At 35.8% G+C, this 26,160-nt stretch overlaps 1 protein-coding gene and 1 long non-coding RNA gene across 2 annotated transcripts; both read right to left on the bottom strand.

Moving 5' to 3' along the window:
• Positions 1–7,726: 7,726 nt before the first annotated feature.
• Positions 7,727–13,526, bottom strand: LOC307173538 (DLA class I histocompatibility antigen, A9/A9 alpha chain-like). The gene is made up of 7 exons (XM_079896722.1): positions 13,246–13,526; positions 11,723–11,980; positions 11,024–11,302; positions 10,560–10,850; positions 10,286–10,405; positions 10,089–10,133; positions 7,727–9,984 (listed from the first exon to the last, which is right to left on the bottom strand). Exons 1-7 carry the CDS (start codon positions 13,292–13,294, stop codon positions 9,962–9,964), a joined length of 1,065 nt encoding a protein of 354 aa, XP_079752848.1. The 5' UTR covers positions 13,295–13,526; the 3' UTR covers positions 7,727–9,961.
• Positions 13,527–15,035: 1,509 nt separating this feature from the next.
• LOC307173330 lies at positions 15,036–17,002 on the bottom strand. Its single transcript, XR_013823830.1, has 3 exons — positions 16,877–17,002; positions 16,402–16,520; positions 15,036–15,586 (listed from the first exon to the last, which is right to left on the bottom strand). It is a non-coding gene; the product is annotated as an uncharacterized lncRNA (long non-coding RNA).
• Between the last annotated feature and the right edge of the window lie 9,158 nt (positions 17,003–26,160).

Genomic DNA, 26,160 nt, shown 5'->3' with positions numbered 1-26,160 from the left:
TAAACCGTCGTGGCCGTAGATTTTGGAACCCAACTCTGACAAAAAACAGAATTACATACAATAATTTTAAATTACGCACGAGTATATTAAAATTACACACAAATGTTTTGAATTACGTACGATTATTTTTGAAAGTGATTTTATTCCATAGGTCTCTAGCCAAAAAGTCTCCTACTCCCAAAAGGTGTCAACTCTGAATGTAAATGCATTGTTAGCAGATGTTTCCATGTGAAAGAAGTTTCTGCCTATAATGAAATGCAACGAGAAGATCGGGGCCTTTCTGTATTTCAGATTAGCCCGTGAGGCTGAGAGTGAGTCTCTCAGCTTCATGTATAATGTTGGGTTCGCATCTCTTCTCTTTATTCCAGAGAATTTGATGTTTTGTATCGATTATCTTTGAATTGATTATGTAATTGGCATGATACATTTACCTGACATAATAAATTGTTACATTTGATTATTCTAACCGAACATTCACTCACATTTAATGATGCACAGATATCATTTAAACCTTTTCATTTATGGAGTCAGATGAAATAACGAGAGAATACATATTCAAATGTATTGCATTTAATCAAAAAATACTTTGCCTCGAGAAAAATAATCTTAAGGTTTATGAATGTTGCCATACCGAAGATAAATATATGAATAAGCTTGTGCAACCCAGAATTGAGCTGATCAGAAAAATAAATATAATTTGCAATAATTATATTTTCACTCAAAATACTGAAAGAAGTTATGTTATCAAAGTTGTTCTGCTGCATTATGAGCATCAAAATAATTAAAATAACTATATATGATAATCAAAGCGTGACATTTGCCAAAAGATGGCACTGTAAAGTAAAAGAGATTAAAAAGTGACATCAACCTAAAATCAAATTTAAGTTAAGCTAATTAAAAATCAAATACTTATTTAATAAAGATAAGTTATACTTATTTAGAATACTGAGAATTACTACAGCTTTTAAAGCAGTAACAACATTTTGGAGAAAGGAAGAATCCCCTGTTTTAAATTATTGATTAGATTTAGTCAACATATGAAGTAGATCAAAAAAGTTCATCAAAGTTGTCCTGAGACAAGAACGGGTATTGTTAAAAATTCATGTATAACTTTGATGAAAGGTTTTGATCCACTTCAAATGTTGACTAGTTTCTAAAGTAGCCTACACTATACAGCAGGGATAGGAAACTTCGGTCCTGGGGTCCGTTCTTCGTACGTCGCTAACTCACTTAGCTGGATTTGATTGTTGGCGATTTGGCATGATCTTGAATTGTTTGGTTCTTCGACGCTCATCCTGGACTTGCTGTCATAGCAACATGTGCGCAAACTTAAACCTGCTCGGGAGCAGGCTTATTTCATGTTAATAGGATTAGATCCCGGCTTCATATAGCCTATAAGAGGAGCTGATACGGGAAGTCCAGCGCAGCGCGATAGTGCACTTTCTTTCTGAGATAGGCCTATATTTTTTTTCTCGTGATTCGTGAGATTGTCGTTTTTTGTCGCTTTTATGTTTAAAAGACAGTTTTAGTTTTTTTTTTTTTTGTGTGGCATTTCCAAGCCACTTAAGACCCAATGTTGTAAAGCAGTGTTTTTTTTTTTTTTTTTTTTTTTAGGCTATCATAATTTTTTATGAAGATCATACAATCATGACCATGCCAATTACAGATATGTCACTCAGGCTTCACTAACGTGATTGGTACCATAGACTATAGGCTACCATAGACTGCCATCAAGGCCTCAATGAAGGGGATTATGTGAACAGAAAGGGGATTCACAATGTAAATGTGCAGCCCAGTTACTATTGTGATTCTTAATATTCCAGATTAGTAATATTATATCAAATAAGGCAGTTGACTAAAATCTTCCATATCACAAATGTGAAAGCAAAATGGCCAGGATCTGTGCATGACTTAAGAATTTTCAGAGATTCACATTCCTGCACATTATTTGAAAGTAAGAAAAGTTCCACAATTAAATATCAAGCTCACTGTATTACATACACTTATGCTGATCCTAACAGAACTGCATTTTTTCATAGGTGATTATGACATGTTCCTGCAGACAGGTGTTTTATGACCCCATTCCCTGACACAAACCAGTTACAATACAGCTCTAGCCAGGACAAGGGCACACAATGAAATGAACTTTGGCTAACTAAAGGGAAGATGTCAGTGTCTGAAAAGTCTGAGGGTTGCACACCTGACAGGGCCTGTGACATTGTTGCATGTGCCATATTACACAACATTGCCACAAAAAAACACTTTTCATTAAATGTTTAATTAAAGACAAATATGCTTAGTTCCTTGAGTTTTATTTCAATTGTTCTTTGTAAAGAAAAGCCAGTGGTCAAGTGCCTGCAACAAGAGATATTAGACACATGCCTCATGCAACAAATAAAAAGGAAAAGTTGGCTATTCACTGCCCACCTGTAGGCCTATGTCTCCTCTGTCTGGGCAGACTCTTCTGTAGGCCTTTCTGTAGATGTGGAATCCTGCAACTTATATTGCAGCCATAAAGCATACAAGTATAAATTAAGTAAAGTTATTTATGCACTTGCAGGTAGGCTAGTTCCTCCATATGACAGTTATCTGAGAGGGTTTATTCACTGTCCAGTGCAATGGAAACAAATGGACATTACAAAGTCTTATACTTTCTTTCCTTTGGAAAGTTAGAAAATGTCCACTTACTGCACATATTTCAGCCACCACTTTCTTGGGAACAGATACAAGTGTTGGTGTATTATGTAAAAGTGCACAAAAGAGGAAAACACAATGGCATTACAATGAACTACACTGGGGAAAAATGTGATCAATAACTCATGGCAAAATATTTTTACATTAACATAAGTTTATCAGTTTTCACTTTCACAAGTCAAAGCAATTCATCATTACTCAAGATTTAACAGTTGAAATTACTATACAGCCTTAATTTAACGCAGCAAAAATTATTTTACAGTGTAGGCTACTAAGATCTTTTCTATTTTTTCTCAACCTTTTTCTTGGTTGCTTTTATAAACAGACAACCATTTATTTAACAGTGCCTTTTATAAAAGAGACTATAATATAACTAAAAATTACTATTATGTAGAATATTTTTGTACTTCACTTTTATTTGTTCCCATGTTCTAGTGTGGTGACTGACATTACAATGAACAAAGTAATTATACAATTATTAAAATACAAAAATATAGGCTAATAAGTGATAAAAACATCTAACATGGCCACTTCTAACGGATTTAAATTGTCTGCTACTTTTTGCCAGCCCTCTCTCCTGGCTTTTGCAGACTTTGAGGTGTTCCCTGGCGTTTTGATTAAACATTAAAATTCCGAATAAACTTCGACTATTAGTTCTTGCTCTGCTGAGGAGAAAAACTGAGCGCGCTCTTTGGCCACGCTGAGCAGCCAATAGCAGCGTTGCTGATCAATGTTTCTACTATCGATACATATCCCCTTTTAAACCAGCGCATGAACGCGCAATTATCTCAGATAACTCAATCCAGCTATACTAATCATATCCGGCAAGTGTGTTCGAAGAACCGAGTTAGCCAGATCATAGGCTTGTTTGAGATGAGCAAAATCTGCGCAGAACCGATCACCGGTGATCAGCGCGAGATGCATGCCGGTTAGAAATGTGTCCGAGTGCGGTCCGCCTTGCTCTGATGTCATGCTGACGTATGTCAAAAATCTCTCGCGAGCGCAAGGCACACCTGTCGGATTCTGTAGTCGAGCGCAGTTGCTCTCCACTGACTGCGCTGATCAAAAGCATGATGGGAAACGACTTGCTGACGACACAGCTTAATGTTTATTGGTTTAAACAACCGTGATGTATTGTTCTCTTTTAAAATGTTTGATTTTAAAACTCTGATATCATGTTTTATGTGTATACGTTATGTGTGAATATTCCCAAACTATCTAACAGTGCGATCTCTATGGGTTATGCAATGTAATTTTTATTAAAAAAAGGAAAGAAAAAACACATGTCTGTATTAAAGAAAAAAAGACTAATAAACATGTATTTGGAATGGAATTTAATAAGTAGGCTACTTTGGGTGTCTTGTTCATTATATTTATTTTCATATAAAAGCAACAGAACTTAAATTCCATCCAGTTTAATAGCAACACTGTGCACGAGCGTGAATCCCGCGATATCCATCTTTGATCTCACAGGTGTCAGATCCACTGCGAGAAGAGAGAACTGTCCGGCTTGCCTGCGTTTTTTTCACTCCTCCTCTAACTGCAGCCGCCTACTCTCGACTACATTTCAGGCGAGTCAAGGCGCATCTCAAACAAGCCTCATGATTCGCACGATGATATCATCTTGGATGTGTCATTTGATCTCGGATGTAATAAGCAACGTACGAAGAACGGGCCCCAGGAGGGCCACTGTCCTGCAGAGTTTAGCTTCAGCCCTGATATAAACTCACCTGCCTGTATCTATCTAGTAATCCTGAAAACAATAGGCTTGTTTGAGATGCGCCTCGCCTCGCCTGAAATGTATGCGAGAGTAGGCGGCTGCAGTGAGAGGAGGAGTGAAAAAAGCGCAGGCAAGCCGGACAGTTCTCTCTTCTCGTAGTGGATCTGAGACCTGCGAGATCAGAGATGGATATCGCGGGATTCACGGGATTCACGCTCGTGCACAGTGTTGCTAATAAACTGGATGTAATTCGAAAGTTCTGTTGCTTTTATATAAAAATAAATAAAATGAACAAGACACCCAAAGTACTTGTTATTTAATTCCATTCCAAATACATGTTTATCAATAATTTTTTCTTTAATACAGACATATGTGGGTTTTTTTTGTGTGGGTTTTTTTCTCATAAAAATCAAATTGCATAACCCAAAGAGATTGCACTGTCAGATAGTTTGGGAATATTCACACATAACATATACACATAAAACATGATATTAGAGTTTTAAAATCAAACATTTTAAAAGAGAACAATACATCACAGTTGTTTAAACCAATGAACATTAAGCTGTGTCGTCAGCAAGTCGTTTCCCATCATGCTTTTGATCAGCGCAGTCAGTGGAGAGCAACTGCGCTCGACTGCAGAATCCGACAGGTGTGCCTTGCGCTCGCGAGAGATTTTTGACATACGTCAGCATGACATCAGAGCAAGGCGGAGCGCAGTCGGACACATTTCTAACCGGCATGCATCTCGCGCTGATCACCGGTGATCGATTCTGCGCAGATTTTGCTCATCTCAAACAAGCCTATTAATTGCCTTGTTCAGGTGTGTTTAATTAGGGTTGGATATAAACTCTGCAGGACAGTGGCCCTCCAGGACTGGAGTTGCCTATCCCTGCTATACAGGATAACATGAAATTAAGAGCAAAAGTATAAATTTTGATATGGTGTCACCTTGTCTGTCATGTGATCCCTTGTAAGTCATGTGATCCTGCCATGTGTTCCCTTGTCTGATGTGTCAGGTTGTCATTGGTTCATTGTTCACAGGTGTCCCTTGTCTAGTCATTAGGCTTGTGTGTATTTTAGCCCTCATGTTTGCCATGTGTCTTTGTCAAGTATTGTTCCCTGTAACCACTGTTTGTGAGTTCAAGTTCAAGTTTTGAGTTCTCATGCCACACCATGTTTTTGTTTATAATAAACTGCACTTGGGTTCACATTTACACTTGCCTCCGGTGGATCACTTTACAGAATACTTGACCTAAACCATGAACCCTGATGGGAAGTTCGGATCGTTTTACTGACTCTCTCGTTCGATCTCGTTCATCAAAATGAACGAATCTTTATTTGAGTCATTTCATTCATTTAAGTGGCTTTAAATGTTATACTTTTAACAGCCAAATTCCCCGAAAACATCCACCTACGCAATCTCAATCATATTTTGAATGAAGAAATCATTATAATGCAGCCAAAGATAATTTACAGGGAACATAAATATTTAATTTACCTTCCGAGTCTTTGGTTCATTTGTCATGTGACGCACGCAATGAACGGATCGTTCGCGAACGACACATCACTAGAACCCAGCAGTTGACCTCCTTCGGGGATGATAGCCTTACCCCCATGGTCCCCTGAATTGCCGGCTCCACCCTGGCCACCTGCACTGCTGGATCCGCCCTGGCTTCCTGCACTGCCGGGTCTGCCCACGCCATGCCACAGCCCAGGTCCTCCCACGCCAGGCCACGTCCCATGTCCTGTCCCCCTGCACGGGCCTGGCCCTCCCTCCCTCCCTGGGTTTTTGGGTTTTTGGGTTTTTGGGTTTTTGGGTTTTTGGGTTTTTGGGTTTTTGGGTTTGTGGGTTTGTTCACGTCATGTTTCCTTGTCTGTCATGTGATCCCTTGTAAGTCATGTGATCCTGCCATGTGTTCCCTTGTCTGATGTGTCAGGTTGTCATTGGTTCATTGTTTCATTGTTCACAGGTGTCCCTTGTCTAGTCATTAGTCTTGTGTGTATTTTAGCCCTCATGTTTGCCATGTGTCTTTGTCAATATTGTTCCCTGTAACCACTGTTTGAGTTCTGTTCAAGTTCATGTCTTGTTTTGAGTTTTCATGCCACGCCATGTTTTTGTTTCATGTTTGGTTTTGTTTATAATAAACTGCACTTGGGTTCTCATTTACACTTGCCTCCAGTGGATCACTTTACATATGGGCACCTCTTAAATCAAAGAATATTTTAAATAAATTAATACATATTACATGAATTATCTTTTTTTATTTAGGCATAACCCTCCCTCCCTTTTAATTTACCTATTTATTATTTTATTTATTATTGTTAGTATGATTAGTTGTTTAATATTAGTTGAATTCCATATTAGGAATTGTGTAATTATAAGAGTTTGATATATATATACAGCGTTAACATAAACATTTCATATACAACATAACTGAACACGTTTGTAGGTCTATATTGTATGATTTATCATTGTAGCCTTATTTAAGTCGATTTTCTGTATTTATGTTTGGACTGATAGTGGTTAATAAAGTCAAATAATGGTATGTGAGAGAGTCAGTGGTAATATCATTGTGTTAGAGGATGTGTCTGAGAGTTAGCCTGCGCTGGACCAGGTTAGTTTCCCAGCATAAGTTGCCGGAGTGACTGAGCTTGAGCTCCTGCACCCAGTAAAAAATATATATATATATATCTGGTGTCTGAATATTTTTTGGATTGACTGTATGTGGCGAAAACCATCAGTGAGAACCTGATATTCTGCTTTTCTGGCACTGGAATAATAACAACTGCTTTAAAGCATGGGACTCTCTTATCGACCAGTTGAAATTTGTTCAAGTGTGAAATGTTTTACTACTATTTCTGCAATGCCTTAAGCATATAATGCTAGTATGCTATTCTGAATTCAACCATTCAAAAGATAAATCTGAACTCTGGCATGTCACACATTAGATTGCATAATGCTTCTTCAGGCAGTATTTTTTTAATGCATGAGTGGCCATTTCAGTTTAAGCTTACACAGTCAAACTGAAAATCTTTCTCCAAAATATGTCATTATGATCAAATGATCTTCCCTTTTTTTCTGGCACAAATTTCCATGTCCTTTGCGTCAGTCTATTGATGGCAAAGGGTTCTCTTTGAAAGTAATATGTCACATTATGGGCACTTTGGGCATTTGTATAAGGATGCACATTTTTCTTCTTGGACATGTGACAATATCAGATGCCTTGAAGTTGCGAGTGAGAAGAGCTTGGATAAAACACAAATCTCCTTTTGACCAGCAAGAAAAGAAAACAAATAGTGATATTATTCTTTAAAAACATTTTATAACTGTTAAACATTTGTTACCTGTGATACATCCTTTGTGGCTTCATCGTTTAATGGTCATTTTCATAACAACCCAAATTACATCCAAGCAAATGCTATTTTTTTATGCTTTATTATCAACAAACAGCATGAGTAACTTCCATATTATATAAGAAGAACATACATGTTTCACAATACAATAGAAATTACAAAAAAAGAGAAAAGGGGGGAAAAAAAGAAAGAAACCAACAGAGAGCATGTATGCATGTATATAAGTAAGTATGTATGTAATTGAGTAAGCATAAATTAATAATTGAGACTCCAAGCAGCAAGTGCTTGTTGACAGAATTTAGAGAGTTTAATTTGAAGTTTTTCAATTTTATAATTGCACATTAAAAGAAATTCTTTGCCACCTAAATGAGAGTAAATATACAGAGGGATTATATTCCAAACAGACCATGGGTTTTGAAAATACTGTTTAAGCCAGTTTATTTTAAAAGCATTGTTCAGAGAGCTAAAGTCTATAAAATGTAACTTTAGCATATGAATTTAATATTACTGATTTCTTAGTAGTGAACTTTGTTTTTTCATTCAAATTCACATATTCTGTCAATTAATTTACATGTGTGTTTGTCAACATAAAGTGACTGAGCAGTAAATGATAAGCGAGCAATGCCTTCTGGTTTAGTGAGAAGAACTCTTCCCTTGAGTGACAGATCTCTCAGAAACAAATGATTCAACTTTGCATGTCTTTTGAGGCAAAAATTGGAGGGCCACCTCTTATTATAATAAGAGGTGGCCCTTATTATAATAAGGCACCTTTTTGGGTGATGCTTTCTCTTACATAAATGTTACAAATTGAGGACTCCAAGCAGTCGCCAACTGGACGCAGCTCACATTAATTGATATTATAAAGACCTGAGGCTTTGGAAAAGGGCTTATGAGTTTCTAATGCAATAGCTACTCGAGAGACATCCTTCAGAAACAAGGCAGTGTCATCGGCTAACTGACTTATCACTTCGGTATTGATTCCTTTTAATTCCCTTTAAAGGTCTTTCCAAAGGACTCGAAATCTTTATAGTCCAAAACAATCATTAGAGATCTATGTAAAATGTCCAAAACCAAACGTAGCCTATATTATTGAAGATTCACCTTTTTTTCTTTTTTAAACAAATCAGATTGTTTAAAACACATTTCCGTCTTTTTGATAAAAGCAATTATTTTATAATCATTGTTTAGCAACATATTTGGCTGCCAACTATCAATTAAAATGGGGTCTTTATTTGGTTTTGAGGGTGATAAGTCCTTGACACATCAGGGTTGGAGGAAGCAAAGCTCTTCCAAGGCTCTCCATAAAAACTTTGAACAAAAAAGGAGCTACGGTCTTTCTAAATGCTTTATAAAATTCAGCAGTTATACCATCCATTCCTGGAGACTTATTTTTCAAATAATTTATGGCATCAATAATTTCTTCTAATCTGAGAGGGGCTTCGCATATTAGAATCCTCTATGCTAAGATGCTTTATGTTGGGCAAGGACTCCAGAAAACATAGATTGTTGACAAAAATTTGAGGTGTAAAGATAACTATAAAACTCAACGAAAATTTGCAATGATTTTGGGGTCCTAATATCACCATTAATATTCAATTGCTCAATATAATTATTTTTGGCTTGCATGCCTCTCAAGTCTAAAAAATAGGCAGAGCTCTTCTCGCCCTCTTCAAGCCATTCTTTTGTAAATTTCCTCTAATTTAAGTTTCTGCTCAGTAAGTTCTGTTTTGTCCATTTCAGAAATTTCCTCTACTTTTTTAGAAGATGGAAATTTTACCTCAAATTTTATCCTCACCAATTTTCCTAATTTTTGCCAGTTCACTACAATACAAAAAAAAAAAAAAAAAAAATCCAATTTCAAATTAAAATTTTTAGCATTTTTTATCACAGAAAAGTTCTGAGATCTGTGCGAGGATGACCGCTGTGTGTCTGTCTACAATGCTCAATGCTATGTTGCTTTGGAATCATGCAAGTTGTCTGTAATCAGATCACTGGAAGGGATCTTCATAAAGGTTTCGGCCATCTGAGTGCTGCTGCTAGTTTTGCTAGCAGTGTTAGCATTTACACTTTGGTTGGACTTTCCAGCCTTCTTTCCAGCACTTTTCCTTTTTTCCGACGAATCTTGGAACCTCCCCGAAATGCTAATTTTCCCATGTGTTATCTTGATTTTTTAATTTAATGCATTACATAGACTCAGTTTTCATCTTGCGTGGTGGCTGAAATCAATAAAACATTAATTTGGTTCAATTTCTAGACATTTTCCAAAATTAAACTTAAAATGAACATATTGCTGACTTCATTTAAAACATAGTATACTCACATGGAGTAGGGGAGTATTTATTCTGTGACGTCTCAGAGCCTCGTCCTGAATAAGATGAAATAAACCAGAATAAAAAGTCACAATCACAAAACTGTAAATGGTAAACATTGAAAGAGCCTCTTCTAAAGGAACATGATATTTGGTTTCATTTTCGAATTGAGCATCAAACGTAGTGAACTGGACCATAGAACATTTACCAGCAGCACGTCTCTTCCTCCATATGAGTGCAGTTATGAGAACAGCCACACACATTAACACCAGCACACTGATAACTACAGACAGAATGACGGATCCTCCTGGGTCATATTTATCTGTATCTGAAATTGTGGTGAATAAAAACAAATACAAGAAAATAAATACTAAAGCTAAAGATATGTACTGAAATAGATTCTATTTTTATTAAATCTGTGTAGTTGAAATCAAAAAGGGCATTTAGTTTGTTTGCTTGCTGGTTTGGGCATTTTTATTTACCAAATATAATGTTCAGTTTGTTGTCCAGATTGAGGTGCTTCATTGTACAGTTGTATTTATGTCCTTCACGTAGTTCTTCATCGCTGATCACTAAACTCTTCCTCATCTGGTAAGTTCTGTCTCCGTTGGGCAGAATCTGTCCTCCTGTGATCTGGTCATCATCCACAGGCTGATCGTCTCTGAACAGGGTCAGGTTAATGTGACGGGGGTAAAAGCCAGTGGCCAGACAGCTGATCTGAAGCCCTTGAGAGTCTGGGAGTTTCTTCCTCATGAGTCTGACTCTGGGTTTCACTACAGAGAATAATGAGAAGTGTTACTGTTGTTATTTATTTATGATTCTCATGTTTCACAACGCATTCAGAGGCACACATTTTCTGTCAGTACTGCTGTCTGGGTCATATTTGTTTATTAAACTTTTTTTTCTATCTTAATTATACTGAAGTTAATCAGGTTGATTCTCTCACCTTTTCTCATCACATTGTTCTTTTCCAAATGCAGGTACCTTCGCAAAACTTTAATGCAAATAGGATGATAAACATTTTCATATAGAAACTGTACACGAAGCCGTTTTACTTGGTCCCATGATATAATCCATGGCTTTTTCACATGGATATCGTTTTGTTCCAGGTAAATAGTGTACTCCTCCAAACATTGTCCATCAAAAGCATCCCAGAAATGAAGTGGACCTGGTTTATCATCATTCAACAGTTCACATCCAGCAAGTGTCTGATGAACATGTACACCTTCAAATAAAATATCTATTTTTTTAATTAGTCCTCACTCTGACACAATATAAAATGTAGTAAACTGAAAATGAATATTTTGCACTTTTTGGATTACCCTTTTACGGTCTTACATCAAAAGTTTTAATAAAATAATTAAAACACATAGAAGCTACAGTCAGAGGTGTAAAGTCCAGGTTCAGAAAGTAAAAGTCCTCCTCTGTATTTTGTTCCAATCACCTGGATTTGCTAATTAGCACAGTTTTTCAGCCAGGAGATAGGCTAGAACTAATTAGTGAAATCAGCTGGCTGAGGTGGGTGGAATAAACATATGGCAGGACTTTTACTTTCTGACCCCTGGACTTTACACCTCTGGCTACAGTACATCTGTTATTAAATTAAGTATGTGTTAATGCTTATAATGTAGGCTTTAGTTCTCACCATCTGTGAGATTGAGGTGTTTCTTAACATACAAATCCCTAGTTTTCATGCCATAATACATGTCTTGAAATACAACACCAGCATCCTTTTGCTCTTCATTATAGTATTTTGAATCATTGTTAGTACGATAGACAGGTTTCCATGTGGTTGAGTCATAATATCCTATTTGCATATCATCCAACATCACCACAGCACTGAACTCAGGAAATGGTGTCTGTCCAACTATATATGTTGCCAAAGCCATCAGTGAGTGAGAACCTGTGTACACAAGGACGAGAAATATTACAGATTAGTCAAATTAGACCATAACATATGACTATACATTCCAGTCCAGACTTATCTTCCTCTGGGCTCTGGCATTATAAATGAATATTGTGGAACAAATTTTATCTTTAAGATGTGTGTGACCTCCCCTCACTGTCACTCTGTGTGACACTATGACTGCTGACCTTTTCTTGCAAGAAAATAAACCTCAAAGTAAATTACAACAATATACATGTGATAAATATTACATTATAAATTGCTAAGTTAATTAGAAAAGTTGTCATCCACAATAAAACAATCAAGAAGTAAGGTTCCTCTGTTAAGAATCTTGTACTGAACCATACTTGATGTGGAACAGTGAAACAGAGAAGCAAAAATAGGCAAGATGAATCAAGAGATTGAGAGAAAAGATTTGGATGCAGTATGATAATGGATGAAAGAATCATCAGCTAATTTGAGTCAAAGTCCAAGCCAAGACAGAGTTGAGTTTATGCAATGATACTTCAACTCTGTTAACAATATATATCACATACACACACACACACACACACACACACACACACACACACACACACACACATAGGCCTATACATACATACAAGCAGCAGACGGCCATTGTGCAATTTTACAATTAACATATGAATAGATAATTTCACACGTATTAACAATTGTTTACGTAGGCCTATGTCACAAAAAGAAAAAAATATGAAAAATTGGTCACCCAAAATTAAACTGTTTACATTTACTCACCCTCCAAACTTGTATGACTTTCAAAAAAAGACATTTTAAAATAAATGTAAAAAAAAATTACAATGAAATAGCAACAAATGATTGCCATCCTACTGTAAACAAATGTTAGGTGGCTAAACATCACAATAATGATACGCACCCTCATGTTTGTGCATGTCGTATAGGTTTAGACACAAACACTCAAAACCATTTGTTACCATCGACATCAAGTGTGTTTTCTTTACTTTTTTAATGAAACAAAAAGTAGTAGGCTATTTACCTTATTTTTAAGATCGGGCGTGGCGGCCATGTATGTGGTGTCATCCACTTTCAGTTCTTTTTAGCTGTAGCCTACAACAGCTCGTTTTGCTGTTTGATATTGCAAACTGGTATTTCTTACCATATGTATTGTCCTAATTATAAACACACTTGTTTGTAGCACAAATAGTTTTACTCTTCTCACACATTAACAGAAAACAGCTTACGTCAATGTTGCAAAATAAGGTGATAGGAGCATTAAATTAACTTACCTGCATTGACAACAGTCAAGCATGACAGCAGATACGCAAGCTTGAGCATTCTTTAAATTAATCTCTGTAAAAAAATATTGCACGCGTTTGTCCCTTCTTAACACGATCCCAAGTCGATGCAAATCGTTCAGACAAACAGTGTAGCCTACTTCTACAATGTTCTTTGACAAACGTCTATTGTAGCCTCGTCTACAATTATCGTCTATTGAAGCTGTTAGACAGTGAAATATTCTTCCTCACGACGTGTTCTCTTTCGTTTTCTTTTTGACTTTCACCTGTGTGGGTGTGGTCCGTGTCGGTCCGTGTAACGCTTCACAATTCAGTTTTCATACCATACAATGCAAATGCAAAAATGAAAAATTGAAACCAGACATTTATTTTTCTTGTTTTTCCAGTTAGCCTACATTATCAATGGATATTTGCCTTTTTCTCCCCTTTTTAAATTTTACTTTTGCTAAATTGTGACTTCAGAAACAAACTGAATAAATGAAATCTAACCGATTTTCTATTTTTCCATTTTTCGTCTTGTAATTTGCGCCGTGGGCGGTACCATTAGCACGGGGGTGTGGCCGTGGACTAACTTCATTTCATTGATGTAACTGCTTTATTTACACTGCATGCACGTTTGAGGAGAAGTTTAAAAGACGGAACACAGGACAACATTTTTCACCCGAAGTGCCATAACTTTTATTATTAGGCTTGTCTACGTGTAGGCTACTAAATTATAAGGCAGTCTCTCGGACCGGCCATCGTGAGCAGCCGGGAAAAGTGAAATCCCGGTGGCCTGGGTATGATTTGGCACATTGCCCTGCCTGTTTGTATTGACCTTATTAATAAAATAAAATACTACCAAGCGAAAATATAGAAAAAATCTTTTTTTTGTTAGGTTTTTAGCTCTCGTTTGTAATAGCCTAAACAATAAAGATGCAGATGTTTTCACTATAGCGGGCATCGTTCGTTACCACGGCATCCGCTTGAGCTTCTGTGTGCTTTAGCTCTACACAGCTTCTCGTTCCCGTAAAATGCCCTTAAATCTAGCACAGTCAGGGACGCGGGAAGTGGGGGTGCTGGGGGTGCACCCCCTGTTTTCACAGAATTGTAAATGCAACGCATGTTAGTTCATTAAAATTTATTAATTTTTAGCATTTAGTCATTTACTTGTAATAAACACTTTAAGTGGGCTATTTAAAAATTGTTATATATGTTAAATTATGTTTTTAAAACATAAGCGCAGAGTGTACACTGTAAGAAAAGATACACCATATCTACTCAATAAAAATGAGGCAACAGATTACAAGCAATATTATTAATTAAATTTCACAAGGTTTGGAATTGAGTAAATATTAATTAAATGAGACCCTTAATAGTTATCCATTTAATATGAGTAGATTTGAATAGATTAATTATATAAATTAATTAAAACCTAAACAAAAATATTGAGTTGATTTGAAAAAGATAAACTCCCTAATGTGTAAATAGTACTAATAAAAATTAATTTAATTCTACATATCATAATTGCGTAATTATCATCTACATTAATCTGCACATTGATTCGAATTCAATCAATGCAATGAATTAAATCTAAATACTCATTTCTCAATACCCAGAAAGTACAGAACTCAAATACTCAAATAAGAATTTTATTAACAATTAACTTTTGTGCTTTCAACACACTGTAGCACATCATTGTACACTGCAACCAGTCTCATTTCAAGCCAGAAGTTGGATCTTGCATTTCAAACCAGACATTTGAAAAGGACAGAATGCTGACTTCAACTATTTAAAAAAAAAAGAAGAGCAATAAAGATTTTTAAGAAAAATACTCCATAATGGCATGTGCCAAAGCATAAATTATAAAAGTGCATAAAAGTTCATTTGTACTTTGAACTTACAACAATTGAAATGTCACGAGATTCGTGGGACAAATCAGTGCCAACTTACAAACGTAGCACTTTCAAATGTGCAATTCTCAAGCTCTGTAGAAGATGGACATTGTGTAGCACAAAAGTCTGCACTGCAATACGGTCTCATTTCAAGCCTGAAGTTTGCTCTTGAGGGACTGGACTTTGTTTGAAAGCTTTGAATCATCCAGTTTCAAGAAAAGTTTTTGGAACACCTCAAAGGTGTACTTCAGCTGTCTGGGATAATCGACATTCAGCGCGTAGGTCAAGCCAAGGAGGACAGAGCAAGCCCTTGCAATATCTCCAAGTCCTGTGATCACTTCCATGCCCTCTATGACGATCCCAATGTTCTTTGGGCTGTTGCTTGTAGAAGGTCCAGGCTTTGGGGTCACAGTAATGGCCATTATGACCTGTTCAAGTTCCTCCAAGTTCTCAGTGTCCTGCAACAAGAAATTGTTATTGTCTTAGTATAAAACACATTACTAGAAAATTCATTATTGTTTTCATAGCTTATAAATCTATTTTATTAGATTTTATTTTCTCACAGGCCTTGGTGTCAAATTATTCTTTGTTTTGTTTTCTTCTCTATTTTGATGTTTTTGTACAGGGTTCATGCAGGTTACAATAAGTCAAATTTAAGACCTTTTTAAGACATTTTAAGACCATAAAGATGTAAATTTAAGACCTACACGATGCATTACCAAAAAATATTCAGATCAAAGAAATTCTGAAAAAATTATCATTAATTTAATTTACAGATAAAGCAATCACATTAGTAACCTTCCACACCCAACAACGTGCCAAATGGCCAAAACCTTAGGCCCAAAATGAAAATAGGCTAAAACAAAATTTCAAAACGTACTAATACACAATGAAATCAAATCACCAAATAACAAATAAAATTAGCATCAAAATGTACTTTTTCCAAATCAGATATGAAATAGTATTCTGTTCCTAAAATGTTTTCAGAAACTTTTAGTGTACGGTTTAGCTGTAAAATGAGAGAGTTTGTGCCATGTTAAGCGTCCTCCCCTCCTGCTAAAGTTACGTTAGCTAACTAACTTAAGTGCTAGCCGCTATGGACGGACATTACCACAATAAAATTAACAGATTTATGCATGAAAATAAATAAAATTGAGGCTCTAAAACGTAACACTGTTAATAGACTGACTTCACGTGGATTTAGCTAAGTTACCTTCACATTTGCAAGTTGAAACAAACAAAACAGTGAAACAACACAGAGAAGTTACGTTACCTGCCTCGGGAAGACGAGCTCCACACACGGGAAGTAAAGCCAACGGAAGTGAGTCAAGTGCCGTCTGAAATATAAGATGCTCTTCCAGCGATAACCCCAAATATTTCTCTTTATGGAACCTTAAAATTAAACACAATGTACTTATTTTTATTACAATTTCATAAAAACAAACTGAGGATACGATATTAACACGCAAAGGACCTAGGAACCATAGTGGAAATGCTAACCCACATCCTTCAAAATAAAAGTTTGACTTCGATACATAAGAATTCTTCCAAAATGTATAATGCTGTGTTCATATTATAGCGCAACAAAATCACACTGCTACATTAATATATAGCCTTCCAACTGAAGCCAACTTTGTGTTGCTGCTGAGTCTCTTTTTCTGTGATAACTCATTTTATATTGTAATATACCACTAACGTTACATGCATTCTTCTTACTAGCCCAGTGATAACAAAAGAAGTTTTCTTACCTTAGTCAATCAGTTAAATTTAGCAAGATGAGCAATGTGGAAGAAGACGAATATTCACTGTCTGTAGCCTACTCTCTTCAAATGTCTTGTGGCTAGGTAGCCTGCTGCATTTTTTTTTAAAAAAGGCGCACTTTGACAGGAAGTGCTTTTCAATTAAAATTAGCCTGATTGCATTGATTTGAATTCACTCAATATTCTCTCAATTTGGGATTAGATAAATATAATGCTTAAGTTTTATTTAACTACAATGGGTAGATTTTATTCCAAACATTTTTATTTGAAATTTAATTAAATATTTGCCTCAAAATCAATAACACAATTATATTGAATACATTTTAACCAAAAACATTAATTCAAATCTACATGACCACAGAATCATTTCTTACAGTGTAGGCTATTGTGTGTGTGTCGAAAGAATTTGTCCGCAGCTCTGCAAAAAAAAAAAAAAAAAAAAAAAAAAAACAGTCAAAAACCCCACTGTTAGTGTTTTGAAAGGAACAGGCAAATATGTAAAATATAGCAGGATACACTTTAATTGTTTACTAATAAAACATTTTTATGTCAGTGTCGGCTATAAGATGAAGTTGTCGAATCGCGATCTTCGCAGCGCCAGAGAGAAATGCACATTTCATACGAATTAGGCCTATAAGCAGCGCAGTCTGTTTTCTTTCGTTTTGAATTGTTCTGCTTTAAAGTAGATATTTCAAGCTATCTATAGCCTATGTCTCAAGTCTGTGAGGCATAGGCTACCTTATAGCCCTACGCTGAGTTTCGGTTCATTTATGAGACGAGCTCCAGGTTCGCCAGCGCCTCCATGTCCTGATTATCTATTTTCTACACTGTAAAACCTAACAAGTTAACTCAACTCAAACCGATTGAGGAAACTGATTGCGGCAAACCATTTAAGTTTAAAAATAAATACATATGAGTATTGTGAACTTATATATATTGATATTATATATATGACTCAATATATATAAGTTCACAATACTCATATGTATTATTTTTAAACTCAAATGGTTTGCCGCAATCAGTTTCCTCAATCGGTTTGAGTTGAGTTAACTTGTTGGGTTTTACAGTGTAATAGCCTTCTTATTTATTAAACCCAGACAATTTTTTTGATGGAACATCGATTAAAATTAAGATACAATTAATACAAAACGAAATTAAATTTAAAGACAGGCTTTGTGCTTTTAGTTTGAGGTATCTGTGAAAGTTTTAAAACATTCGTTTAGTGCCGCTTTAGAGCGCTCACGTCCGTAACGGAGAACTGTCTGTAACATGTTTTTTGTGTGTGTGTGTGTGTGTGTGTGAAATAAATTTCTAAAAAAATGCGACTTCGTCCAGTGCGACTTAAGCTATAGGCCTATATGTTTTTTCTTCCTCGTGACGCATTTTTTGACTTATTATGCATTATGCGACTCTGGAGCGACTTATAAAATAGGCTACGGTAAGTTATTTATTATTTTTGTGCAAATGAACAAAACATAAAGTCCCATTCTTTAAGGATTAATTTATGTCCCGTTCGTTGACCGGTCCATTGCGTTACGAATAAAAGCAGAATCAATAAAGTCAAAAATGTGATGTGCAGTCAGGTTTGAGTGAGCGCTATTTGAACAAGCGTTCTCACTGATACGCTTGTTGTGATTCGCGGAGATTTGACGAGTTTTATAGTCTTGATATTGTTTCTTATTCAAAAGTGGTGACGCCCCCCCCCCCCCCCAAAAAAATCAGCACCCCCAACCTAAAAACTCTTCCCGCGCCCCTGAGCACAGTTGTAGAACTCTAGTCTGTTCATTACAATAGAAGCAGTTCGCCGGGATATGAGCATGAGGCGATACTAGGCTATAGCTAACTATCCTGCAAATCAAGAGCAATAATATTTATTTATTTTCAATAAATAAACAGAAATACCTTGCTATGTTTGGCACATTGCCCAGCTTGTTTTTTATTTATTTATTCGAGCACATTAAATTCGCCATTCGATAATGAATCAGCACTATAGACATAAAATATTGTATTAGCCTACAAACGAGAGCTAAAAACCTGTAAAAAATTGTGTGTGTGTGTGTGGGGGGGGGGGGGGGGGGGGTTGGGGATATGCTTATTTTTTTCTATATTTTTGCTTAGTAGGCTATGATTTTTATCGTTATTCTAGATTCCCGTGAATCTAGAAAAGCGCTGCTGCTCGCGAGCCACCCCCGTTCTGCTGCACTGAAAATGAACTGTCTGGGATCTCGTGGTTGTGGCTGCCAAGGCTACTGTACCATGTAAAATGAACAACAACAAGGATATAGCTATATATTAATAAAATAAAGTAAGAATGAATAGGTATACAAACAAGGGCAATGTGCCAAATCGTACCCAGGCCACCGGGATTTCAGTTTTCCCGGCTGCTCTCGATGGCCGGTCCGAGACTGCCTTGACTATTAATAATAAAAATGATGGCACTTCGGGTGAAAAATGTCGTCCCGTGTTCCGTCTTTTAAACTTCTCCTCAAACGTGCATGCAGTGTAAATAAAGCAGTTACATCGATGAAATGATAGTAAAGTTAGTCCACGGCCACACCCCGTGCTAATAGCCTACCGCCCAAGGCACAAATTACAAGACGAAAAATAGAAAATCGGTTAGATTTCATTTATTCAAATGTTTGTTTCTGAAGTCACAATTTAGCAAAAGTAAAATTGAAAAAGGGGAGAAAAAGGCAAATTGGAAAACCAGGAAAAATGAATGTCTGGTTTCAATTTTTCATTTTTGCATTTGCATTGTATGGCAGGGGCGGCCTTAAAGGTGCCCTAGAATGTGAAATTGAATTTATCTTGGCATAGTTAAATAACAAGACTTCAGTACATGGACATGACATACAGTGAGTCTCAAACACCATAGTTTTCCCTTTCTTATTTAAATCTCGTTTTTGAAAAACACCCCTGAAAAACAGGCGAATCTCCACATAACACCAACTGTGACGCAACAGTTGGGATCATTAATATGTACGCCTCTAAAAATTTGCATATGCCAGCCCATGCTCAGTGCCAGGCGGAACTGCGCAGCCGAATCATCAGAAGTTCTGCAGGTGAAGAAACAAGCAGGAGGAGGATCATAGGGAAAATGGCAGATCTATCTATAATCTGATACCGCTACAGTTTAATTCGAAGTTGTTAGTTGCTCTGCCCGTTTCACCACTATGGCGAGTGGATAATGCCACGGATAACTTACCGAAGTCTACAGTCGTGTACTTTTACGTGACAGAAGGGGTACGATGCACCACAGACGGGTGAAACCAACGCGTGACTCCAACGTCGCATCACAGCACGTCGCACCACTGACGCGTGACTCCAACGTCTCACCACAGCACGTCGCATCACAGACACGTGACACCAACGTCTCACCACAGCATGACTCCAACGTCGCATCACAATAAAATAATATCTATTTTTCCCCCTAGCTTTTCTTATCTTTCCTTTGTTATCTTTCTAATCAATCATTCTTTTCTTGTATTCTGATGACATTGAAAATATCATTGATACAAATTTTGTATTGTATACAAAGTTGTGTATGTCATTAATGTCATCTCTGAATGGTTTACGAACATAGTTTTTTTTTATTTTTATAATTCACTCACTTTACTGGATATGAGGGCTATGCAAATTATACACCATCAAAGTCACAACTTTTTGCACAATTATTAACAACAACTTTAAAGTTGAACAGATAAATTCATTAATTGTAATCTATAAACATAATATTCTAGAATGTGTCAGTCTGAGTTTTTACTTTTGAAGGTGGTAATAATTTTAATTTACACAGTTGACCATAATGGGCGAATACACAAAATGAAACTATTCACGATATTGTTTACAGGAGAAGGTGACAAGAAAGTATTTTAATAGCCTATTATTTTCAAGAAATCAACAATGAAAAAATAAGACAGGGAAATAGTCGTTTAGTCACAAAATGCTAAACAATGTAGGTTCATGGTCAAATGTTCAAGACTAGGGCTGTCAGTGTCGACTATTTATTTAGGCTATATATTTTTTGGTCATAAAGATAGATCTGAAGTGAACAATAGCCTTTGACTTAAATACATAATTACAAATGAGGCAATATAATTGGTTCAAATAAAGTAGGGTATTAAAAGTAATTAATTATTTTATTTTATTTAACAACACTATTAAAATACATGAAGAAATATATAAACAATGAACATATGTATATTATGTACAAATGCCAACAGAGGGCGCAAGAGGATAACTGACGATAATTGTTACACTTTACATCAAGAGCAGTACTATGGTGACGCATAGCTGCTGCCACATACATATTATTGTTTCCCCTCAATTATGTTGTAATAACGAGATCGTTTTATGTCGTTTTAACGTCATCTTTTCTCGTAATAACGTGATCTTATGTCGTTAAAACGACATATTTTTCTCGTAATAACGAGATGTCACGACATCTTTTTTTTTTTGCCTTTATAATCCACATAAAATTGACAGCCTATCCTTTTTCACACTTCTACGTTCAAAAAGCTTATGAAAATAGTAACAGCCCCCAATCAGGCAAAATGAATCAATGAGGCCCTTTTTAAAAATATATTTTATATAGGCCTATAAGTTTTTTTTATATAATATATTAATTATATATAGCCTAAGATTTATTTTTGTTAATAGGCTATATCTTCATTACCTATAGATAATTAAACAAAAAGTAGTCAAAACACATCTAACAGAACATAGCCTAAGTTGTTTATTTTTTACAACATTGTGTTCTTATTTTGTTTAATTAACGAAATGTCAATCTTCATCTTTATAACAGAAGATACAATACAAAAATCTTCAAGATACAGCCATATACAATCTTCACATGTATAACGGATTGTCACCTTATAAACAGTCCTTTGTGTGGTGGAATAAGCAATGCTATATAGAAATGTTACCGGTATAATTTAAACTTTATTTTATTATTTTATTTGTTCATGAACTAATTATGCTAACTCAACTAATTTAATGTAAAGAGCTTGATAAAATTACTAATTAAATAATGTCAAATATTAAATGTAGGCTATTGATTAGAGTTGCCATAGACTAAAGGATTTTTCTAGACTAGTAGTAATTTATTTAAGCAATTAGGACTAATCACGTTTATATTCAATCCTGGGTGTATTAGCCATATATACACCCAGGATTGAATATAAACGTGATTAGTCCTAATTGCTTAAATAAATTACTACTAGTCTAGAAAAATCCTTTAGTCTATGGCAACTCTATGGCAACTCCGCGCTCAAGCGCATAAAACTTGCTGCAAAGCACCGGCAAAAGTAGGCTAATAAATGCGCCTTTCATACGGACAGGATCACATAATCAGATGGTAGCCTACCGTATTTGCTTTCGATTGGATTTTTTTTCGTTGGTGGACATTTTTATTTTATTTATAAACTTTATATAGATAGTTATATTTCTCATGTCTGTGAGGCTAACTGTTTTTCGGTTCATTTTTTAGATGCGCTCCAATTCACAGAGATCAAGAAAGCGCGTTCGTTTTCTTTTATTTTACAAAAGCACAACGTTTTCTTGTTGTTGAGAGTTTACACAAATAAAGTTGCGACTGATGTATTATTCTTTTCTGTATGACCAGAAATGGAGTATTTAAGTTGTTTCCACTGTTGATAGGAAAATGCGAGTGATGGCACCGGCGCGTCCATGTGTGCCATGCAGTGCGCGCTCCACACTCCGCACAAACACTCGGATATGCGCTTAATAATAACGAACATTTATCTAGGTTAACGTTAGAGCGAGCGGCCATGCCAGACTGATAAGTCCTTCATGTTTAACAAATCAAATTCTGTTGCATTTTATTGCGCCAGTTTGAAAAGGGCGGCTGAAACACTCAGATAAACGCCCAATGCTGTTTTTTTTTCTTTAAACAAATTCGTTTAGTCTTTAAAATAAATATTGTTTGTGGGCTAATTAATGCCACAATAATTTGTTTATTTTATTGGCTACTTTTATTTTTCATTTTTGTTTTGCATTGAATACCATTTAAAGGATTTGCTGTGCACCGCAATGCCATCCTCCCATAGAAAGAAACGTTAAGAGCCACCTTTATTTTCTTTATAATAAAGGGTTTCTATCGGAAAACGCTTAACGTGTAATTAAATGCATTGCGTTCATATTCTGGGCTCATCTGCTTTTCTGTAGGATAGTATGGTTTATTAATAAGGTGTGTACAGCATTTGATCTTTATCACTGAAGTAGCCTATTAAGCCACATTAAGCTTTTTCTTTATGCTTAGCCTAATATGCAATTAAACCTATTTTTTACAGTCTATGAATTAAACACAATGTTCGTATTCTGGGCTCATCTGCTATTAATAAGGTGTGTACAGAATTTGATCTTTTAACATGAATGTCCGTTGGGGGCTGCTATTTCTTCAGCTTTTTGAACGTATGATAAAGACATGATTGGCTATCAATTTTATGTGGATAAAGGCATATTTTGTACATCCTTATAAGGCCAAGAAAATGTGTCGTTTTAATGAAATAAGATCTCGTTATTACGACATAATTGAGTGGAAAAAATTATATGTATGTGGCAGCAATGCGTCACCGTAGTTTTTCATAAACTTCGATTTAAGAATAAAGAATTTTCCAAGCAAAATGATGAAGTCAACTATATATTGTACAGAGAAATTTGAGTCAGAAAAGTAAAAGAAGATATCAAAATTAGATAAATGTAGGCTATGTTTGAGCCAAGTTGTTGAAACATTGTTGTTGCCATTAATGAAACATTGTAGGCTATAGCCTATCATTCCACAGAGAAGAGCTATGTGAGCAATTATAGAATAAATGGTCTAACGTTTCCGTTTCCATAAAGCAAAAGCTGCATTTTTCGTCTACGGTAGGCTATAAATTTAGAGATAATCTTGTTACAGGGGTAATAAATTATATTTCTTTTAATTTGTTTGTAATTAAAAATGTATGTGGGTTACTCCATGCTCTATTCCAATTAATATTTTCATACAAGGGGGACCATTTGTATCTGGAGGCAGGGATAGATTTTGCAAATAAAAGATTTTTATTACTTTGTTGTTAACTTTTCTGTCTAGAAAAGATAGACCATTTATTGAAACACTGCTGTAGAAAGACCAACAAGTTAGAGCTTATGGAATATTCGCTTCTTTTTTTTATTAAATCCAAGCAATTGGGTGATGACAAATTTAAAATTAAGAGGCTTTAATATTAAACAAAAATTCACTTTAAAGAAAAGCTTCCTACAAAACAAAACAAAAATAATGTCTCCCGATATAGCCTATTGCAAATCCAATCTTACTCATGCTATTCACTTTTCGTTATCAACATCGGAAAAATAACATTATTGGGACGACGTGTGTATCAGGCGTCTTATTAGGCGACGTACTGAGGGACGACGTGTGTATCAGGCGTCTTATTAGGCGACGTACTGAGGGACGACGTGTGTATCAGGCGTCTTATTAGGCGACGTGCCTGGTTCATATGAGGTGTGATTTGTGCACTTTTTGGCGATCGCGAAGCAAACTGAGAGGTGTATGGCAAGCCATAGTGTTCATAAATATGGAACGCCGTTGGGGACAATACCTATTATATGCAACGCGTGAAATTTGGACGCATTAACACGCACAGTTTGTACGCGTCTTTTTGGTCCGTGTAAACGCGAACGTTTTGTACGTCTAAACGCGAAGTTTTTTGTCATGTTATTTAAAGACACGATCGTTTGTATCGCCTTAACGCAACATTTTTGGCCGTGTATTTTTTGTTACGTGTTTCTAGACGAACGTTTTCGTCGTGTAAACATGACGTTTTTGAACGTGTAATATTTCTGAGTCTTATTTGATGTGCGACATAAACATTTTTCTGTTTTAGTTAAACTGGTGATAATTTAGAGTCAATGATTAAATACATTCAATGACTGCATGAATTAACATTATATTCTTTTGTAACGTTAAAGGAATTTGTCCTGTAGGTAAAGTGGTCTCTGTTATCCAACGACCATATTTCGTCTCTGGTTAATACATTCGAGGTGTCTATTTGGACCACTGCAAATAGCCTACTTGTTGGCAGAACTAATTACACTAGGCCAGTCTACCCTATATGTGGAAAAAGTCACCTCTTTAGTCAGCGGTTTCTGTGGCGTACGTGTAAAGGGAGACCGACCGGGGTTCTATTCCCACTGACAGCGCTTTTTTTTTTATAACTTTACAGTTATTAAACGCATTTGTTTTCAATAAAAATGATTTGACTTAAAATTCATTTTAATTCATAAAAGTTACATTTAGGGTAAGGTTAGGGGTAGCTCTGGGTCTTTAATATCTCAATAAGTTGCCATGATTTTAATATTGCTTTATAAATCTAATGATCTACTGTCAGTTATATTGCAGGATGTTTAATGCACAACAATACTGATGAGCAAATAGTAACGTTATCTGTCACTATTTATAAGTAAATAGCATCTAAATGTCATTGTCTACTGAATCCACAACTGTTGCTATTTACACTTGGACTTGGACTGGCTGCCCCACAGTTTACGTGGTCCGCCTGCTGTAGTGATTCTGTAATGTTTATGTGTCGTATGATTGTGTCTGTTTAAATGTTGAATAAAGATTTGTAAATTGTCATAGGCTACTGGTGCTTTGTTTTCTGCTTTTGTGTTTGGCTTATTGTTATAATATAGGCTAATTGTTAAATTTGTGATTGTTACAATATATTGTTGTTATTAGATTATTTTTATCTAACACATACAGTACACATACAGTATATGTGTATTATTTCCAGTCAAACTGACATCCCGACTTCAAGGAGCATTCCAGAGTCTCTCATACCAGATTGATGCTGGCCCACTCGGAGATTACTCCAGTCATTTTGAAAAAAACAATAGCCACAGTATTTAGTATTTAGCCTTTGCTAACTTTATTATTCATTGTATTTATTAAAGTTGAATGATTTATGGCATTTATTGGCACTATTATGTATAATTATTGACACCCTGGCTATGGCCGTATCCAGTGTTGTATGTTGTATACATATGTTAACATATACATGTGTATATAGCCTGTTATAAGAGGATGCCAACTGAACGCAGTCTGTAAAAGTTCTTTGACAGTTTAATAAAAAATTTCTAAGAGCCATCGTAGAGAGCAATCCACTTTTCCACGTTACCGGAGACAAAAAAACCTGCATGAGTACAAACGGGATGAGATGCCACAGCATGACACAGCACTGACATCACAACCAACGTATAATCATTGACTC

The sequence above is a fragment of the Squalius cephalus genome (assembly GCF_949319135.1).
Source record: "Squalius cephalus genome assembly, chromosome: 16".
In the NCBI taxonomy this organism is placed as follows: domain Eukaryota; kingdom Metazoa; phylum Chordata; class Actinopteri; order Cypriniformes; family Leuciscidae; genus Squalius; species Squalius cephalus.
The sequence above is the reverse complement of the archived record's forward strand: the minus strand, read 5'-3'. Positions and strand labels throughout refer to the sequence as shown.